The 21,303-nt window shown below is 37.2% G+C and overlaps 1 protein-coding gene across 6 annotated transcripts in view; it reads right to left on the bottom strand.

Annotated features, from left to right (window-relative positions):
* EML4 (EMAP like 4) overlaps positions 1-21,303 on the bottom strand; it is a 249,578-nt gene that overhangs the window by 198,181 nt on the left and 30,094 nt on the right. Inside the window, exon 2 of one of the 6 annotated variants that reach the window (XM_043543752.1) lies at positions 8,513-8,602. The exons of the other annotated variants lie outside the window; for them this stretch is intronic. Within the exon in view, the coding sequence (XP_043399687.1) occupies positions 8,513-8,602 (90 nt within the window). The remainder of the gene's footprint in view (positions 1-8,512; positions 8,603-21,303) is intronic. 6 annotated transcript variants of the gene reach the window in all.

Here is a 21,303-nt window from a genome sequence, read left to right as displayed (position 1 = left end):
AACCATGAAGCACGGTATTAGAGCTCTGTTTGGATCATCTTTTTAAAATAACTGGTTAAACTTCTCAATTTATCTGCTCATCCCCTTTTTGTATAGTGGATGAATGAAGTTATCGCTTTGTTGATCACAAATGACCTTTGCTGCATAAAAGAATGCCCATCATGTTCATGATATTCTCATCTTCAAACATTTCTAAACATAAACAGTGACCCTATATTTTACACTTGGTTAACTCTGGGTTCGAAGCACAGCATGTCTCCAGGTCACGTTGGATGAACCATTGTGAAATAATACAATAGTTGTGGAACACAGATTAACACTGTAATCCTATCCCATTTTACTCAGCTTTCCTTTGAAACAAAGTATACTCAGCCTTCTGCAGAACACGTATGGTACTATGAAGGACTTCCTGAAGCAAAGCTATTTTAGTACAGAGTGCAATTGCGACACTATCTGCATATAATTTCTGTTTTTTGATATAATCTTACTGCGCATTTCACTTGATACGAGTTTCAGTCAGATTTACTATTATTTGTGTTACAGTAGCACCAAGGAACACCAAATTAAGGCTCAAGGTCTGATTGCATTAGACACTGTAAGGACAACTAACAATAGATGTAGCATAGCTATCAGCGTTTAGCAGGAAAACAGATGTTGCAGCTGACAAATAGTAACTTGCAGTCAATGTGTATATAAAAAAAATAGAAATGTGTTTGCGTGTAAGTGAATATAATCAGATTTTCATTGCTTATTCTTTTTAGGGCTACAATTAAAATGTTTAAAAGATTACATCTAACCAGCAAAGATTTAAAACAACTTTATTTTAAACCTTAAGGCTTATAGTGTCAACACTGCAGAAAAATTAAATGTTAATAAATTGGGAGCTGACAGTTCGTTAATGATAAATTTATAGATGGGAACTGTAGAGTTACAGGTTAAGTTTTAAGCATTTAGACTAACTACCTAACCTACTGGGAATGCATTTAACGTTGCTCTTTTAAAATATAAACAAAACCACATTCGTGAAAAAAAACAACAATAAAGAGCACAAAAATATTCTCCTACAACCAAAGCAAAACAAGGGAGAGAAATGCATGGATATATCTAAGCACCATTATGGAAGTCATACAGGACAATATATGTTGTAATGCATAATCAGTAGGTCAGGGAAGGATGGAGTTGTTGCTGAACCCCAAGTCCTGGGAGTTAAGAGACCTGGGTTCACTTCCTGGTTCTGCCAGAGACTTGCCATGTGACCTTAGGCAAGTCACTTAACTCTGTACCATGGATACCTTATTTGTATAGTAGGAGTAACGTTCACCTTCCTCACAGGGTACTTGTGTGGATTAAGTGATAAATGCTTGTAAAGTGACTTGAGAAACTTTGAAGATGCAACAGAAATGCTAATACAGTAATACACAATTAGAATAAATACAGTAATGAGCATGGGACATGGGAAACTATTCTTTTTTTTCAATTCATGTACAAACGTGAATTAGTTAATAAATCTTTTAGCAAAGGAACAAAAAACTGTTCTTCATATGCATCAGACATACAAACAGGAGATATCTGACACCAATATCTTATTACTTATTTTGCAAATTTTCTTCAAATTGAATTAGCACCGAATCATTTTACTCAAATAAATTGTTTACTCTTCTTTTCTTTAAGAGGTAAGAGTATGACATACCACCATGGTCAGATATTTGGGAGAGACGGGGTAGAGGAGGAGAGATTTGTGCTGCGAGCTAGCACAAGCTCAAGCTTTGACATTCTGTGCTTTTGGTGGGTAAACAGCATTCCCCCCGAGCAATTTTCCACAATGAAGGAGAGAGGAGTGGGCAGCACTTATCTTTCACCTATCCACTGGCACTAGTGCACAGACGTTTAAATGGTCTATTCTGAAGTATCTTTTTAAAACCTCAGGTTTTTTTTGTTTTAAGTAAATAATGTGCTCCCCCCCCGCACCTACATACACAGAGGAAGGATACAATAATAATCGTGGATGCATTTCTGTCTCATAAGAATAAAATTTTACATTTCTTGTACCGAACTGCTAATTTCAGATTAATATAGACCAATGACCCAGCAATACAGTTATTCATTTGAAACAAACATCATGTAATGAGTTGCACTACAAAGTGACAAAACATATTAACGACTAACATGCTCCCACGTATATTCACAAATAAAAAGCGTTTCGTTTTAGTTAAGGCTTTGAGTTAATAATTCTATTGACACAAACATTAAAACAAAAGGAATGTACAATAAAGATAGCTACCCAAATAGGCCGTGACTGGATTTTCAGAAGAGGAAAGCATCTTCTGAAAGGTCAGTGGAAGTTGTGGGTATGCAGGGAGTTTGAAATATCAAGATACTAATTAATTAATTATCACTTGCAATAAAGGTAAAAAAATTAACATTTGCACAATCAAGCCAACAATTACTGAGTGTAAAAACCCCACCACACAAGAATCAAGTCCACAAGACTCAAAATCAGCTCTGTTGGAATTCCAGATGAAGTCAGAGAGATTACACTAGGGATTTGGCCACTTATGTAATTCCTTGAGATCTGTTCATCTTGCATATTCCAATAACATTAAAAATTGACAAAATATTAGATGTCTGCATTTCAAGATCAACTTGCATTTAAACATACACAGTGTGAATTCAGGAAGAGAAAATAAATTCTACCCTGTATCTCAGCAGTGTATTTAGAATAAAAGGGTTACATATACTTTCTGTTCCTTGAGTGGGAATCAAAATTAATCATACTGCAGTATAATCTACCCATCTTTCCTTTCCTATCTTCACTTCTCAGTTCCTTCCTCCTGTCTCATATGTATACAGTAAGATTGGCAACAGCGGGTCTCACTTCTTCAGACATGAGCAATACAGAAAGTCCTATTTCCCAATAGGCCAAATTTCTCTATGTGCCAATTTGCTTATACTCATTTTTACTGTATTAAAAACAAGATCTCTTTATATTATATATACACACCTCTACTGTATCTATCCCCTGTCCATCTCCCCAAAGAAATACAAGGAGGAAGTTAAAAAAAAAAAACACAACAGGAACATCTACACCATTCTTTAAGAGAGGCCTTGTCCCGTTATATCTTTGCAAGAACCCAGACTGAAATGATCAAAACGAAAAAAAAAAAAAATAAGAAAAATTAAAAAGACCTCTTTTTCCACTTGCAGAAGTATTTTCTTCCATATCTAAACTGGTTATCTTTACTGCAGTGGGAAGTTCCACACAAACTCCATTTTTCCTCTTTATATAGAATACAGTTAGAGCTCCAATGCTTTTGCAGATCTCTATAGAAAAATACTGCTTCTTCCTAGCAATTTCCATCTGGAGACTGAACTAACCTATTTGGTACCCCTCTGACCGTACATTGGTATTCGAAGGAGGAGCTTGCCTTTCTTCCACTTGCTTGCATTTATACCTTGACCTGAAATGCAAATGTTGCACTCCCAAATTACAAAGAAAGAGAAAAAAGTTGAATTCCCCCAACTGGCACATATGTATTTTTAACTGGTGTCTCAGCAAAGGGGAATACAGCATTCAGGATTAGCAAAGAAAATGTGCATGAAGAACGTTGCATGTGTTCTGACTTTCCACCCCAGCGCTAGCACCAGGCAGTGCACTTAATAGCTGCACAATTACTAGGTCAACCCTAGTATCTCTTAATTCCACCTCACACCCACCACATTTTCCACTTCCTCCTCACTCACCAAACCCTCCCCCCCTCACCCCATCATCATCATCAACTCAGCTTTCTTTAGCTACTCCCCTGGAATATTTGTGTGTGTGTTTTAAATAAAGCAATAAGAAGTCTGTCAGTACATTTTAAAGAACCAGTTGGGAGAGGCATGCTGTTGCAGAATACATTATTTTAATATACTGGCGCATGGGTTGCCCCAGCTGTACATAAACACTTACTTTAAAAAAAAAAAAAACAAACACCTTGTAAGAAGGAGTATGATGATCCATCTCCCCTAAAGAAATGCCAAAAGGACAATACTTAAATGTTCTGCCAGTAAGCAAGCAGGAACTCTGTATGCTTATTAGGCAGGATAATTACAATTGCAATTACAAAATGCATTAACTTTTTATGGCTTTCAAGATGGTTAAACCACGAAGTGTCTTAAGAGATTCACCCTCTGGCTTTTAATATATATATGCAGTGAAAACTGGATTTTTTTTTAACATCTAAATTCAACCAAGAATGATCAGACTAATTATAGGTACAACAGCTGTGAACAACTGAGGATAGATATGTCTACACTGGAGGGGGGGAAAAAAAAAAAAAAAAAGATGTGTTCTAAACTCTCAATTTCCAAGGCTAGAAGGGACCATTGTGACCTAGTCTGTCTTCCTGTATAACACAGGCCATAGAACTTTCCTGAATTAGTTTCTATTTGAACTACAGCATCCAATCTTGATTTAAAAGTTTCCAGTGAGTGAGAATCCACCATACCTTTAGTAAATTCTTCCCGTGGTTAACTACTCTCACTGTTAAAAATTTGCCCCTTATTTCTCCATGATTCCCCATTTATAAGTACCCATTGAGATCTATCTGCTAGACAATTTATTCATTCAATGGATGCCATGCTGAATTTGTATCATTCTAGTATCCTAGTCAAAATGTTGCTTGCAAAGTCAAATGCCTTACAGAAGTCCAGGTATATTACATAAACACTATTACCTTTATCAGTCAAACTGGTAAACTTAATTTAAAAAATCAAGTTAGTTTGGCAGGATCTGTTTTCCATAAACCCATGCTGATTGACATCAATTATATTGGCTTCCTTCAATTCTTTATTTAATCAAGTACCATATTAGCCATTCCATCATTTTACCTGGGACCGACGGCAGGTCTATAACTAACAGTGTTGCCCTGTTTACCCTTTTTAAAACCTGGCAGAACATGAGCCTTCTTCCAGTCCTCTGTAACTTCCCCTTGTTCCAAAACTTATTGAAAATCAACATTAATTTGGGTTAGCTGACCCAGGTTAAAACAGCAGTAAATACACAGCATTTAAGCCAAGATGCCATGTCTTCACTGCTATTTTAACCCAAGTTAAGAACACTTTTTTTTTTTTTTGTGGAGTAGACATACCCTCAGTCAACTAACAGCAGAGACACAGAGTTAGAAAATACATTACAATTTACACCACTATGGGATGCTTGCTATTATCCACAAAACCTATGCTGGGAAATTCAGCTGTAAGCTGTTCCAACCTCTAGCGAAGTGGTTCTCAAACTTTTGTAGTGGTGAGCCCTTTCACATACCAACCCTCTGAATGCGACCCCCCCCTTATAAATTAAAAACACTTTTTAAAATATTTAACACTATTATAAATGCAGGAGGTGAAGCGGGGTTTGGGATAGAAGCTGACAGGTCATGACCCCCCAGGTAATAACCTCACGACCCCCTGAGGGGTCATGACCCCCAGTTTGAGAACCCCTGCTCTAGTGCATTTCCCCCTGACAGCACCAAACTCCTTGAAGGTGGAGGGAGAGCCCTAGTTCTGGTACAAACCTGTGGTGAAAAACCTGGGTTGTTTTCTGCTTATTTTTCCATGAAATAAAAACCAAACCACAGTGGGTTTTTCAAGGTGATTTCAATTTTTGAACTCCTATTTCACTCTGAAGCACTATCTTCTGAGCACAGATTACAGATTTATGCAACCATCGCGCTTAAAAAATAAAAAAACCCTCACTTCTTTAAATAAGTCATCTTCTGAGGAAGCATGTAAGCAACACAGAGAAAAAACCAATCACAGTTCATGAACAGTAGATAGACTTCCCAAGTTTCCTATACCTTGCATTCTTGTTCCTTATTTTCCACCTCTGTAACTATCTTGCATTTTTAACTTTGACTGTACTCTTCAGACCAATAACTTCCATCTACTGTATGTAATGTGCTACTTTTTCCTGTCATTTTAGATTTTGCCTATTACAAATGTTTTGACCTCTGAGTTGATTAGGTTTCTTCCTCCTATCCTAAGATAGACACTGAAAAGCATAAATCTCCTGGATTGAAAATTATACTGGAATGAGGTTCCAAATAGGCTGTATCCAATTCTGGAATAGGACCAGAAAAGAACTGCTGCATCAAGGGAACAGCTTTAAGAGGCAATATCACAGACGCTATCATGGCAGCAAAATTGTGCTTTGTATAATTGAAAAGTTACAAGTCACAGCTTCTGAATTGTGTACAAACTTTTGTTTTCCATTCCAGCAGCTCACAAGATACTGTACTTGGAATTTATATTATTCTGATTATCATTTTGCTTGTCACCCTGATTTTTTTATATGACTTTAATAGTTGATAACTTGAGAATAACTGCTATAGCGAGACCCCAATGCCTTATACTTTCTAAAAGCCTAAAACCCACTCTGATAATGGAAAGCTTGGAATAAAAAAATTCTCTCTTAGTTCAGAGGTTAGAGGGGAGGAGATCAGCTGCTAAAAATCAATGAAATGTGGGAAAAAAGATTTGAAATAAGAATTGGGTGAATTTAAGGCTAAATATTTTCTCAGGTACCAAGGCTAGGATCACTTCAACAGACCAGGATAGATGTCTCCAGAAAACTGGAGGGTGGGAGGGGGAAACATTTTCAAGAACTGAAGCTGCATCACAACACAAAAAAGAATAATGGTTATTTCTGCAGTTCAACATATCAGGAAAAAAATGTATGAAAGATGTTGTATACACAGAAGAAGATAAACTAGATTAGCTTAATTGTACGTATTGTATCTTTACATAAAAATATCAAGCTATATGTTATTTTCTCTAAAACAGACAATAAAAGCTACTCTGCATACAATAAAAAACCCAACAAACTAGCATTAATGCAAGGTTAAAATTAAAAAATCAAGCACTCAAATGTCAGACAATCTGCCTCTGTGCTACTGCCTTAAAACATGGTGTCTCTATCAGGTTAACAATTAATATTATTATACTGGAATTTTTCATATATTAAATTGTTATGTACTCTTTCGCAAGAGTTAGACTCAACCCAGCATTTGATACCAAACAAGGGAACTCCTGTGACCATGTGGAGTCCCACTGACTCCACCAGGGCATTATTAACTGACTGGGGTTCCGATCCAGGCAGTGTAAGTGCCCTCTTGTTCCTAAGCTCACCTCCACTGAAATCATGGCCATGACTTCCGTAGGGTTCTCCCTGGATTCAAGTGTCTGCTTGTACCAATCCAATTACAAGACTGGAGGCATTTGTAATAAATTATGGCATAGTACACACCCTACAAACTTGACTGAATTTTTAAGTCTCAATGAGAGCTACAAAGCAAGTAAGATTTTTTTAAAATAATTGCAGATCAATAATTGCACATATACCTGCATCATAACCCTGTTCAAGATGACTGTAAAATTTAACTGTTTTCTACTGTACATTAAATATATTCTGTGATCCCTGATGGGAGATGAGGCATGAGGCGTGGATAAATTGGAGAGAGTCCAGCGAAGGGCAACAAAAATGATTAGGGGTCTGGAACACATGACTTATGGGGAGAGGCTGAGGGAACTGGGATTGTTTAGTCTGCAGAAGAGAAGAATGAGGGGGGATTTGATAGCTGCTTTCAACTACCTGAGAGGTGGTTCCAGAGAGGATGGTTCTAGACTATTCTCAGTGGTAGAAGAGGACAGGACAAGGAGTAATGGTCTCAAGTTGCAGTGGGGGAGGTTTAGGTTGGATATTAGGAAAAACTTTTTCACTAGGAGGGTGGTGAAACACTGGAATGCGTTACCTAGGGAGGTGGTAGAATCTCCTTCCTTGGAAGTTTTTAAGCTCAGGCTTGACAAAGCCCTGGCTGGGATGATTTGATTGGGGATTGGTCCTGCTTTGGGCGGGGGGTTGGACTAGATGACCTCCTGAGGTCCCTTCCAACCCTGATATTCTATGATTCTATGATTCTATTTAAGGAGTGTATAATTATCTTATTTTGATCAGCAACTCCTGTCAAAAGAATATCCTCTCACACTGATATATCACCTGTGTAAGAAGGGATGTCCAGTTATACAATATTGTAACACATATATACCTCTGGCCTTCTCACAAAAAATAAGTGGTTAGACTGTATGATCTTCAAGGCAGGGACATTGTCTGACATATTTTGGGTATACCACAATACAATAAATGGTTCCTACCCATGGCACTATAGGTAAAATTCCCATTGTACTCTCTTTCCAGAAGCTTCTCCCTTCAAAACTCTTTTTTAAAAAAAAAAATTCTAACAGGCACTCTCTTTCGACAGTAGCAATTAAACCTGTACTTTCTGTTGTTTTTGCAACACAGTTCATTGCCCAACTCCAGATGCTACTACCAAGATGTGCTCCAGGCAACAAGAAAAAATGGAAGATGACTTTCCACTCAGTGAAGTTCCTGCAAACACACAGCTCCATAATCTCTCCAAAGCTGTTATGTTTTTAACCCTTTTTTCAATTAACTTGCCTCAGAGCAAATTACTCTTACCTGTTCTAGCATGGAGTGATGTCCAAGAGGCCTGATTAGCCAATTTTTCAACCCACTCTTCCAGGCACACCAAGAGCTCCCGACTGAAAACTAAAAGAAACTCATTTCTGAACCATGCATAACCCTGCCCACATCAACCCATATCCTTTGTACCTTAGGTTGTGGAAAACAACAACTTTTCTTGCTTCCATTGGATTACAATATTTAAAAATAGAGATCATGCACTTCTACAGTACATTTTCTACCTGACATTTCAAACACCTTTTCTAATATCACGTAAAGCTGCATAAATTCATATGAGTTTTAAAACATGCATTTTAAGTATTTTGAATATTACTTTGCTATAAAAAGAAAAAGAAAAACATAACTGCTTATGGAGAGAGATTGTTATGAGTTTCTTCTCCATTCTGATTTACAGCCAAATTTTATACCAATGCTTAGAATAACAGACATATTGATGAGATTTTGGACGGCTAGCGTATACTTTCTCTTGGTTCAAAGCCACTGACTTCAATCTCAGTTTTTGTTAACTGTGAAAGCCTGCTGTGACTTTTATAATTTTACCAAAGTTTCTATTACAGGTGTTGTTTTGACTACCAACTTTGGTACAATAAGTTAGTTTCCACCATATTTATCTTTGAATTCTTGGTAAAAATGGACATTTGTTCCCCAAGTTGCTTTTTAGAACAAGTTTTCCATAAAAACATTTTGCTTAATCTACCAAATGCTTAATTGTGTACAAAGTCAACACATTTATTTATCATCTTTTAACACACTAAGCTAGTTGGCTCAGTTAGGCAGCATGCAAATACATCTTTAGTATGTATTAGCTTTTCCAAGTACAAAACAAACACAAGGGAGAAATGTAAATGGAATAATTGATCTAGTGATGTTAGTAAGCAATTAGTATAGACTAAAGGACAATGGTAAGACATACCTGGAACTAAATATTTTAAAAAGTAAATATTGAAATACCGGCTATTAGTATTGGCACTTACAGCTACAGATGTAATACATATATACAAAGCACTATTGAATAGAAAAAACACACCTCTAAATCTACAATCCATTTTATTTTAGATAATGTGGATATTTAGCTCAATCTCCTTGATCTGTGAGTTCAAATCCTGCTTAGCGTCACAAATGAAATGTGTTTGGATGTCTCTGTCTAGTCCCCATGTGCACAAATCACATAACCAAGAAACAATTTAGCACACCTGGTGTGACTGCAGCTCAAGAGAGGCTAAGCACTGGAACTGAGGCATTGCAGGTCAGGACTGAAGTGCACTTGAAGAGTTGTATGGGGAAGGTTACAAAAAGTGTCTTTTCACAATGTGGCTGTCTTAAACCATGGTTACTAATTGTTCACATTCATAAGCACTAATACACTCATAAAATTAAAAAGAAAAGAAGATTAGCTCCAGAATAGGGTTTGGTTTTTTGGGTCTGCCTGTTCTTCTCTTCCCCCCCTCCACCTTCCAGCAGTGTGTGTGTTTGTTTTTTTGATAGAGTTATAAAACAGGAATTGTTTTATTCAGGACTGAATTTAAACTTTAGAATTACATTTAATGAAGTATTCCCTTAACGCTTTTAATTTAGGTTAATTTTTTTAATCTTAAAACCCAAATACTCTGGCTGTTCTTGCAGTCAACTGTGTAGGCATCGATGGGCGTTTTCCTTAAATATGGGCTGCAGAATCGACCAACTATTATTCCCGCATTCTTTAGTCAGTTACTCAACCCCTCTGGCAATCAATCCTTCCACTGCTCTGGGTTACTCTTTCTTCTTTCATGACTAAATTCTTCATGTTGTGATGAACGGGAGAATGATTTTATTGGACTAAAGATCTTAAAATGCCCGGCATTACAGGTGCTGGGGAGGATGTATCTCCTTCCCCTACCCACTTTTTTATTATTATTATTTGGTAGTGCAAAGTTCACATGCTGTATCTTTTTGCAGGTGGGCCTTTCCACCACCCACTGACATTGTCTCACTTCAGGAAGCCATCCTCTTTCAATATGCTTCAGTTATACACTATTATTTTTCTCCTTTCACAGCTGAGATGAACCAAACTGCTCCAAACTAGACACATTCATAGGTCTTGTGATTATCCAAGTTCAACTCAAATTTATTTCCAGATGAAGTGCAGTTTAATAAAAAGATTTTGATAAAAAAAATCTTTTCACAGAATCCTAATTTGCCCCAATCCACTATGAAACATGGGATTACAAATGAATATTGTGAGTTACTTACAGTTTGTTTAGAACTTTTGTTAACCAAAAAGGCGAAGTTCAGAATTGTTGAGACAATCCCCAAGGTGGTATTTGGTAAGCTGAGCCCCCAACAAATTAAGGAGATTAGTGCAAAAGTATGTCTAAAACAAAATGGATCACAGAATTAACATACTTCCCTATTACAAAACACGGTCCTTTAGTGTCAATGATTTCTGTTCTTAGCCATTGTGATAAGTGAAGGGTGTGGGGAGGTAGCTCCCTTTTATGGACACCCAGCCAGCCAGTTAGCTATAAAGTTGCTCTGAGTAGCTGTTCTCTGCTTGCTTTACCTGTAAAGGGTTAACAAAATCCCCCAGGTAAAGGAAAGGGAGTCGGCACCTGACCAAAAGAGCCAATGGGAAGGCTAAAACTTTTTTAAATGGGGAAAAAACTTCCCCTTTGTCTCTGTTGTTGCTCTCCGGGAAAGAGGGGAACAGGGAGCAGTGATGCGATGAGAAACTTTAATCCAGGTATGATCATAGATCATCAGATCATACCTAGAACTACTTATCTGGAATCCCCAAATGTGTAAGTAGATCAGAAATGTTTAGAAAGACGCGATTAGGTTTATTTCTGTTCATTTCTTATGGCTAGTGGACTCCTCTGTGCTAACCCCAGATGCTTTTATTTGCTTGTAACCCTTTAAGCTGAACCCGCAAGAAAGCTATTTTGGGTGCTTAGTTTTTAAAATTGCTCTTTTAAAATCTAGCAAAAGCCTAAGTTCCAGATGTATTGTCTTTCTTTTTGTTTTTAATAAAATTTATCTTTAAGAACAGGATTGGGTTTTTGGTGTCCTAAGAGGTTTGTGCATATATTGTTTAATTAGCTGGGGGCAACAGTTAATTCCCTTTGTTTTCTTTCTCAGCTCTTCCTCGGGGGGGGGGGGGGGGGGGGGTGTGAAAGCACTTGAGGGTACCGCACTGGGAGGAATTCCCAAGTGCGCCTTCCTGGGTTCCAAAGGGTTTGCATTTGGGTGGTGGCAGTGTTTACCAAACCAAGGTCAGAGAGAAACTGTCACTGAAAGTATACTAAAGGGGGCTTTTTTTTTTTTTTTTTTTTGCCTTTTTTTTTTTTTTTTTAAATAAAGTGCATGTTTGTTGGGGAGAGGAAGAGCCTTATGAACTATAAATATCCATTTAATATAAACAGCCATGCAATACTGCTTGCAAACTAATTTCACTTGTTCCTCAACAGCAAACAAAATATCTGATTACTGAGCTCCAAAATCAATGTTAACATTATGAAAGCCACCGAACACAGGACTTGTGCTCTGCCAAATGGTTATTTTTCATAGCAAGAGGGATATATACTGGGGAAAAATCCCTTCTGCTTCTTTCAGAGGCCAGTGCACAAACAGCATATAGCAGACTCAAAGCATGAACTAACACAGCTATAGTCAAGAACAATAGACATAAAGCAGAATTAAATTACCCTGACTCGCGAGGATGGTGATGGCACAGGCAATCAAATCAACCTTCGAAATGCAAGAGTTTGAGACATGAAGGTGGGGAATATTATCAAAACTAAATATTCTGATGGTCCTGAAATGAATTTTTTCAGAATCTTCTGAAAATTCTGTGTTTTGGATGGCTCTACATTTCACACAATTTACCCCAGGAGAGCAAAACACCCTCTACTCCTCTAAGGTGAGAATAAAGGCAAAGAGTACAGGGTTGTCAAGAATCTTAATCCCCACTTGAAATCTCAATCAGAAGGACCTGGACAGAAATGTCCTCTCCCAGGACATGTGTTGCCTAGGCCTGTGGTCAGTTGCAGCCTAAAGAAGACGCAAGTGGGTAAGAGTGCAGGTGACACCAAGAGCTAAGATATAAAAATGAGAGCGCTCACAGGTTTTCAAGGGGGGTAGGGAGGGTTGGGAAATGTTGCAGTGGGGAAATGTTCGTAGGAAGAGTGCCAATTTTGACATTTAGAAAACACACCCCCTCTAACAGAAATCTTTCAACTTAAGGTTATTCAGCAGCTGCTCACATTGATGTGTTTTGTGTATGCATGTACAAGTAGGGGAGAAATTATACATGTAAGGGATGGAAATAGTAGGCACTTTTTCACTGCTATAGAAAATGCCCTAGTTTCCTGGCCCAAGTGTTATGGCTTGTGCAATATGTGGTGAAGAAACTATGGCAGAGCTTATCAAAATAAGCAGACAAGTATTACAAAACATTGATAAAAATAGCGTGGGAAAGAAGTTAAATGTTAAACCCACCTGTCATTCCCCAAAAGTTGCATATACTTATAATATATACTTGTCACCCTAAGGACCCTTCAATGCCAACTTGTAAAGGGGGTTTCAAGAATATCCTCAACTCAGTATCTACATTCTGGTTCACTAAATATCATGTAAGGTCTTAAACGAAAGCCAGGATCACACTGATCATTTACATCATTGTGAAATTTATGTACAGGTACTATGTAAAAATTATTTATGTATGCTTAAAATATGTTCCTGAAGTCTGTATTAAGGCAGAGTTAACAAGCAGGTTTCTGCCAGACAAAGGTGCTTATTCATCTGTCTCTGTCAGTCCACATATTAATTAAGCACTGTAAGTTAATAAAATGGGGAGTCATTTACATACAAAGTTAGCAGGAAGCAGCATACTGGAGAATAAATTACAAGGTGGCTTATGACTCAGGGTACAAAACAATGAACTTTTGGAATATAAGTAGAAGGAAAGGAAGACACCCTTTTATCTTGCTTAGGAAGTAATCAGGCAGTGCGATTACATTCATGAAAACAGGCTCTCAATCCAGCTTGGTTGAAATGCTGCAAAGAACATTTGGGTGAGATAAAGGTATTTAGACTGAAGGTTAGCCTGTTAAGTTTAGTTCCTAGGAATCATGTTATGATTTTGTTTTATATGTAACCCTTCTGTTTACACTGTCCTTACTCACTATATCTTAAATCTTTGATAATAAACACGGTTTTAACTATAAATATATCTCAATGATGTGGTAAAATAATATCAGGGTTGGAAGAGACCTCAGGAGATCATCTAGTCCAACCCTCTGTTCAAAGCAGGACCAATTCCCAACTAAATCATCCCAGCCAGGGCTTTGTCAAGCCTGACCTTAAAAACCTCTAAGGAAGGAGATTCCACCACCTCCCTAGGTAAACCATTCCAGTGCTTCACCACCCTCCTAGAGAAAAAGTTTTTCCTAATATCCAACCTAAACCTCCTCCACTGCAACTTGAGACCAGAAGGAAGTGATCTTGAGTGGAATCAAACAAGTTGGTGTGTATACTCTCCCCTCTGGGATAGTAAACCTAGTATTTCTGAGAGTATTCAATGGATAAAGGGCTAGACACTCTATGAGAAGCTTCAAAGGGCTCGAGAACTGGGGTTCACCTAGTGTAGAACCTCCAAGGCAAAGTAAGGGCTAGCATAGCCCAGAGAAGATTGGGTGACTAACAGGTTATGGTGTCAGGGAGCTGACACCCAGTAAGTCACAAACAATTCTCTCTCTCTCTCTCTCTCTCACTGGAGGCAGGGAGATAACAAGGCGATAGCCCTGAGCAACTAGAGAACCATCACAATACTAGAAAAGTCTTTGCAAACCAAAGTCATCTTCATTGTTAACGCACACTGTGCACAAATACACATTAATTCAGTCAGAGAGCTAGGACTGAGATATCAGAAGTTTACATCTTCTGCTCATCATACAGAAAGATAGCAGTACCCCCAACACTTTCCTGCAAACTGGCAGGATTACAAAAGCATAGAATATACATGGGCAAGCTACTTAAAATTGGAGATGCCATCACCAGCCAAACAACTTGTCATTTTCCCTGACTTTGGTAGTTTTAAGTGCCTCCATGTTTGCTGATCAAGTGCAATTTATGGCAGTTTATCAATATCTGTTTGTTATTTTGGAATTAAAACAAGGACATGCCTCAGTTAAATGGCTTTAGATACCTGATTAAAAACATACAATCCAGTGTAGTAAATATAATGTAGTCACATAAAATTCCAATGGTATTTTTTATTAATAGAATTTACTGGCCAAAAAAATCATACAGCACAGCAGTTTAGAATATTTTATTGCCTTTATGTCACATGAAAACTGTAGAGATCGGAAATATTTAATTGTATTGTTGTTCCCCAGTGTGCTCCTTTCTTATTCATTTATGTTATTAAAGCTCTCCCCCATTTGGGTAATCAGATTACAATATACCAGATTGCTATGCTTTATTAAAGGTGGTAGAAACAAGACACACCATTTCCTAACCTAGTTAGAAAACATTTCAGAGTATTCGCTGAACAATTTATTAACATCAAAAAGAGAGCAGTGTGAAGAATAAATCAGGTATCATGATTTGTTACATTGTCTTAGAGCTTCATCCTGGAAAAATTAAACAAATGAATAATCTGTAGCCAATAGGTCTACCCCCAGAAGTAACTTTACTCCGGTGCATAAAGGGTTGGCAGGATCAGAAAATTAACCACTGATTTTCTTTTTCAGAAGTTTCTAATTAAAGTTCAAATATTTGTATTCTGACGGCATAAAGAAACTACTGGGAATCAAAGGTGGGTTTTTTTCTTAGTGTTTGAACCAAATTTTTAATTGAAAAGCAGAACTTTTCTGCCACAGAAGTTAATTAGCTCACAATTTTTTAAACATTTAACAACATACTTATGGGAAACTAAATCAAATTAGAACAAGTCCAGCTTTTCAAGCCATGCAAGTACCTTATCTCTCAACATATTGTTCAGCCACTGTACTTGCCTGTGGCAGCTCAAAATATAAAGAAGGGAATCTACTTATTATATTCACACAGAATAACAAAGAAGCAAGCGAATAAAGGAAGATCTTTTATGTAACAAAAAAAATGTTGCCTGGTTAAGCCAGCAAATTATTGTTCCAGAAGGCTGGATAGCAGCCACCAGGGGTCACCCCAGTTTTTAATAATATTTGGTATTTCTTCAGCTAATCTTTATTTTTATATAATTGAAAATATATTATTCCTTCCACCCTCCATGTTGTTGTAATTTATTAAAATGCATAGATATCATTTTTAAAAAAGTCTCCAATATCTCTGCCTCTTCCTAAGCTCCCTCTTAAACTCCCTTTGGGTAAAAGAACTACAGTAATTCCATGTTTAAAGTTTTACTCTAAAACAGTAATGCTGTCATTTCTATTATTTACGTGTACAACGTTTTCCATATGAAATATATCGTTTGTCACAGCATGCTTGGAAGTACATGTTATCTTATAGGTCCAACAGCACCGTCCATTATAAACCCCCTTTTTAGTTCCTCGTAACTCTGGTAAATGACTTCCATATGAGCCAGAACTCTTCGGAACATGGTTTGCTCTGTAGATTTCTCTGACATTTTTGGAATAAGTCAAGTCTGAGGAAAACTGATCCAATAATTATGATTTATAAAGTTCTGAACACTGTACTTTCAGTAAACACAATAAGTCTCCCTCTTAAAGCACGTGCACATATACACACACTCACTATCACACCTACATTTTTTTATGTGCACATAACAAAGCTGACTTTGTTGTCAGCTTCTGGGTTTTCCTCTTCTTGAGCTAAAAAGGTTTAGAACACTTAGGGAGAATGAGTACTTTGGCTTGATCTAAACTTGCAAGTATTTTAAGCATCTAAATCCTACAGATATTTTAGCTACTATGAGACAACAGTTTCCCCGGAAAATGAGAAGGTGTTATTGGTAGTTGTGGTGGCAGTGTCTTCCTGAAAGCTTAATCTAGAGAAATGACCACAGGACTGGCAATCAAAAATTTCCAGATGGCACTTCACTGGTAGTAGACCAGATGAAATTGTGAGAAATGTTAAAAAAAAAAATTCAGTGTACACATGGCCTTGAAGGGACAAACCAGTTTATTGAAGTCCTGAGGCAAATTCTTTAGGGTAACTGTCCACTAGGTAAAATTTCTTGGGCCTAAAACCATCTGGACAGCATTATGAGGACTCTCATTTGTGGTGATACATTTCAGATGGTAATAAGGTGATGAAATTGCAACAAAGTCGCAGAACATTACTAGAGGAATCTAAACCTCTTGTTATGGCTCTCAAACCAAATATAAAATCAAAATGTTTCCTGGTCTTAATCCTGCAAAGACTCATGCCCATGCTTAACTTTACACTTAATATTTAACCCCATTGAAAGCAATAATACTACTCACAGCATGTAAAATTAAGCATGTTTGCAGATTTGGGGACAAATTTGCATTTTACTTGACAAACCTCTGAAAACAGACTATTGGCAAGAACAGTAGAGTGACAGATAAAGATGATCATAATATTAGGATGCCGGGCTGTTGAGATCTACGGCTATGCCCTCAGAAGAAAATCTAGGAACACTCCAAAAGGTTATGATGTAAACAGAATAGGATGACCACGAGCATGAGGAAGTACCGATCATTCTTAGTTCCAATTTTCCATACTAAATTTATTTCCCCTTAATTTTGTTCTTGGCTGCCTTGCTAGTGGCATTTCTGAAATAGCATTGTACAGTAGGTTCTGTATTTCAGAAACCATTTTATTTAGTTGTATATTTCCACATGTATGATATAAAACAATGTTTCTTCAGAGGCAACAAGACTATTTGTCTCTTTAATCACGTTTACTTGTAACTTCAATTAAAGTGAATATCCTAGAAAAAAAATGTTCGAAGAATCATTTACTTTATTTACATTCATAGTCATTTTAAAAACCAGGTATCAGAGTGCTCGCTGTCCTCTTTACAGCGATGGTATTTCTAAGCACTAACATGAAAAGCTCCTCTACATTTTAGAGAGCCAGAGACACCTAACACTTATTCAGCTAAGACATGTAAAACAACTCGTTGATTAATTCAATGCTTCAAAATCATTTAGACAGATTTAAAAGAGTTTAAAAGCAATGATGTTCTAAACCAAAGATGTCATGTGCAGTACTGTATACGATTTTTATGAATAATCAAAGACTGGTATTCTTCTAGACCACGAATGAAATAAAACCAGAGTAGATTTCTCTATTGCAGCAATGAGTTTTCCAGCTATTCTGATTTTATAATTGTCTGGAGGAAAGCTAGATCCTACACCACTACCGTCACTGAGAAATAGAAAAATACAGTATAAAAAATACAATTTTTCTTCCATCCCAGAAACATGACCACAGTACCGGCTTCATTTTGAAGGGACTTAACGCTTCAGTATTACAAAACAAAAGAACTAAAAAAAACCCCAAGGTGTACTGGAACTATTCAGACTGCGACAACACAGAAAACAATTACTGCCATTCCTCAGAAAGACAGACTACTCCAGCCTGCAACTCATCATTAAGACTAAGAAGATACAGACAACCAATCTTTACCCTGGCAGTCATTCTTTTCGGTCATTTTCCAAGATATAAACTCATTACAAATGAAACATTGAGCCCTAACAATTAGTTCACTTTATTTAACAATTTCTTTCTTTCTTTTTTAAAGCAACACTGAATTTAAGGAAAATATAACATTTAGCTTTCTACACACTGAACATAAATAACTGGGATCAAAACCAGGACTAGTTGTTTGTCAGGGATGGGTTTGTTTTTCCATATATACACACTATGGCATTCAATGCAGTAAATTACAGTTAGAGTTAATGTTGCAAAACAATTACCATTATAACCTTGTTTTCTGATACTAATAACTTCATAAAATATTTTTTACCTTTTCATCCGAAATTTTTCATGCTTGTTCTCTCCTCAAAAGTCTTTAAAAAAAAAAAAAAGTTGAGCAAAAAACCTTCGAGTTTAAGCAATGAAACATATGCTCCACCTATTCGCCAGTCTCAATCTTCTTGTTAAAAAAAGAAAAGAAAAGCATCTTTAAACTGGAAATCTGCCATCTGCACAGTCATTATTGGGTAGTATGTGCTTTTATAAGTTTAAAAATACTTCGTAAAAACAAGAATGAAGATGTCTCCCAGTACACAAGCAATAGAAAAGTCCATTACATCTTACATTCCAATGTTAATACTGGATGCATTGCACATGACTACACAGAGGTTTAGCTGCATGGCGGATTCCTTGGTTTCTTGAAACAGGACAACCTTGCAAGCTACAAAAGCTTTGGAAAATCCAGGAGTTGGTAAAACTGATCTACTTCTTCCTACCAAAAAGCCCCCTGGCATAGAGGCAGGTGCATTGGGCTCGCACACTGGAGGTCCCGAGCTCTCTTTGCACTGCAGACAGTAATGGGCCTTAATATTACTTTGCAAATATAGTCACTATGGATAAACTAAGGCACTGAGAGTGATATCCTGGCCCATTTAAAGTATCGGCAAAACTCCCATTGACTTCAGTAGGGCCAGGATTTCACCCAGAGTTTAAGTGATTTGCCTAGCAGGACAGTGTGGTCTAATCTAATGGATAACAATAGTAGCTATAGCCAATCGCTCAGTTGCTTCCCCTCCTTCATTAACTAAGTGTCTCCACCCACACCTCCTTAGTCCTCTCAACCACTTGTCCCCGGGATAAGCAGTTGAATAAACTTTTTAAGAAATACACGTTTAACTAAGATTTCAAAATAAATATATATAGCATTATTGGAGAAATGCAGTCATAGTTAGAGAATTGCATCATAATGAATACACACAAGAATTGTATATTCAGTCTTGCCTTTAGCATGTCCTGACTTTGGAAAGCTTAACTGTGAAACCACAGCATTACACGAAGAAGGGTTTTTTGGGCTGGGTTTTTTTGTTTCTTTGTCGTTTGTTTAGCATTGTGTTTTGGGGGGAGTTCCATTTAGTATATATTAAGCAATCGAGCTAAATTCCTTTGTTGTCTAGTGTTTATAGAACACCTAAAACTTATTCTAAAGAGTTGGTTTAAAAAAAAATAGTTCTAAAGAAATTCAATTCAAAAAATAAATTACAACTCACATTCTTCCATCTGGAACTATTCAAAAACATGTGCAGTCATATTTTTGAGGAGAAGAATTCTGTAACCTAACACTTGTTCTCCATTCTCATCTTTACCTGCTCCATAATACACTAGATATAGGATACAGAGACAGGAATCAGGTTTTGTAAACCAAGTATTAGTTCAGAGGCATTAAAATAATTAGTTAATTTGAGGCTATTACTCTAAATCCAAGAGTATCCTTAGTCACTTAATCACATACCAAAAGAGAATACGGTAGGCAACTTATTCTCAGTTTAGTACAAAGCTACAGTAAAACTACTTAATTCAAACAGACACCACACATATCAGACAGTAAAATGTAGATGCTGTAAAAACGAACACACAATGACAATCAATGGGGATAATTGCATCATTAGTCACAATGCTCACTTATGAATATGTTCTCACTTTGTACCAAACACTAATAAATATGTATGTTACTTACATATAGTTTCTGGTGATTGCAAGGAGAAATTTGCTAGAGCTACTCCTTTTAACGACAATCTCTATAAACTTGAGAACTGACATACATTATTTTTTTCTCTGGAAGAGAAAATCCACTATCAGAGATGACACCACCTTTTTATTTGAGTGCTGAAGAAAATAGGGGGTAGCATTTGGGAGGCAGGAAATGGAGAAGTTCTCTAGCTCATGATCTGCTTGTACTATTACGTTAACCTGAAGAATAAATTAACAAATAATTTTTATTTCTCACCAGTCGTCTGCCCAAAAATCTCCAGTTCCAAGGTTATCAGTGGTGGGTAAGTTAGGCGCACACACAGTTCCTTCACATTGAGGTGGAGACTGGAACCAACCCCATACCATTATCTCCATTATCTCCAGCAGCAGATGTTTTCACCTTCAAAAGTATTTTTGTGACCTTGCCAGGAGGAAAGATAAGGCTACACATGAAGAAAACCAATCACGCCCACTATGAAAGGTAGGAAGTCCCAGCAAGGGCCCTCTGTTTTGGAAGCCTGTGCTAGACAATGGAATACAGCTTGAAATCTCCTTTCTTCCTCTTGGCACAGGAGTTCTATGGGACAGGAGAGGCTAGCCATCATCTGTACTTCCATTGATTTTGAATTACTTTTCATGGTCAGCATAAAGGGTCAGGTCTTCTGCCTTGTTGGGATTAGATGACACACTTATCTCCCAACGCCATCCTGCAGAACCCATAACAATGAACCACTTAAATTACAGAAATCATGAAATGCATCCAGCATTGCTAGTACCTGTACCTTTCATGACAGTAAAGCTGCAGACTAACAGACTGTCAAATCTCAGAACTTCTCAGAAAGTCAGGAAGCCTTCCTTAAGGAAAAGGCTAGCCTGACTCTCAACAAAAAAAACAGTCAGTCCCACAGCGTAACTGATCCAGCCACGTCGGCCTGGCTCATTAATTTATTTAGCTTCTGTAGAAACTTTATCCCTTGTCAAGTTCCCAGGAAAACAACTACTCCATCCCTGTAATCCTAAACTGTCTTAATAAATGTCTTAAGCATAAGCAATATTTTTCTCCCCCTAAACATAGTGTTTATTACAGCCAGGGGGTTTAGTGAGTCTACAAGCCCTATCTTGTAAAAAGACATCTTGTT

Source organism: Chelonia mydas, chromosome 3 (assembly GCF_015237465.2).
Source record: "Chelonia mydas isolate rCheMyd1 chromosome 3, rCheMyd1.pri.v2, whole genome shotgun sequence".
NCBI classification, from domain to species: Eukaryota; Metazoa; Chordata; order Testudines; family Cheloniidae; genus Chelonia; species Chelonia mydas.
The sequence above is the reverse complement of the archived record's forward strand: the minus strand, read 5'-3'. Positions and strand labels throughout refer to the sequence as shown.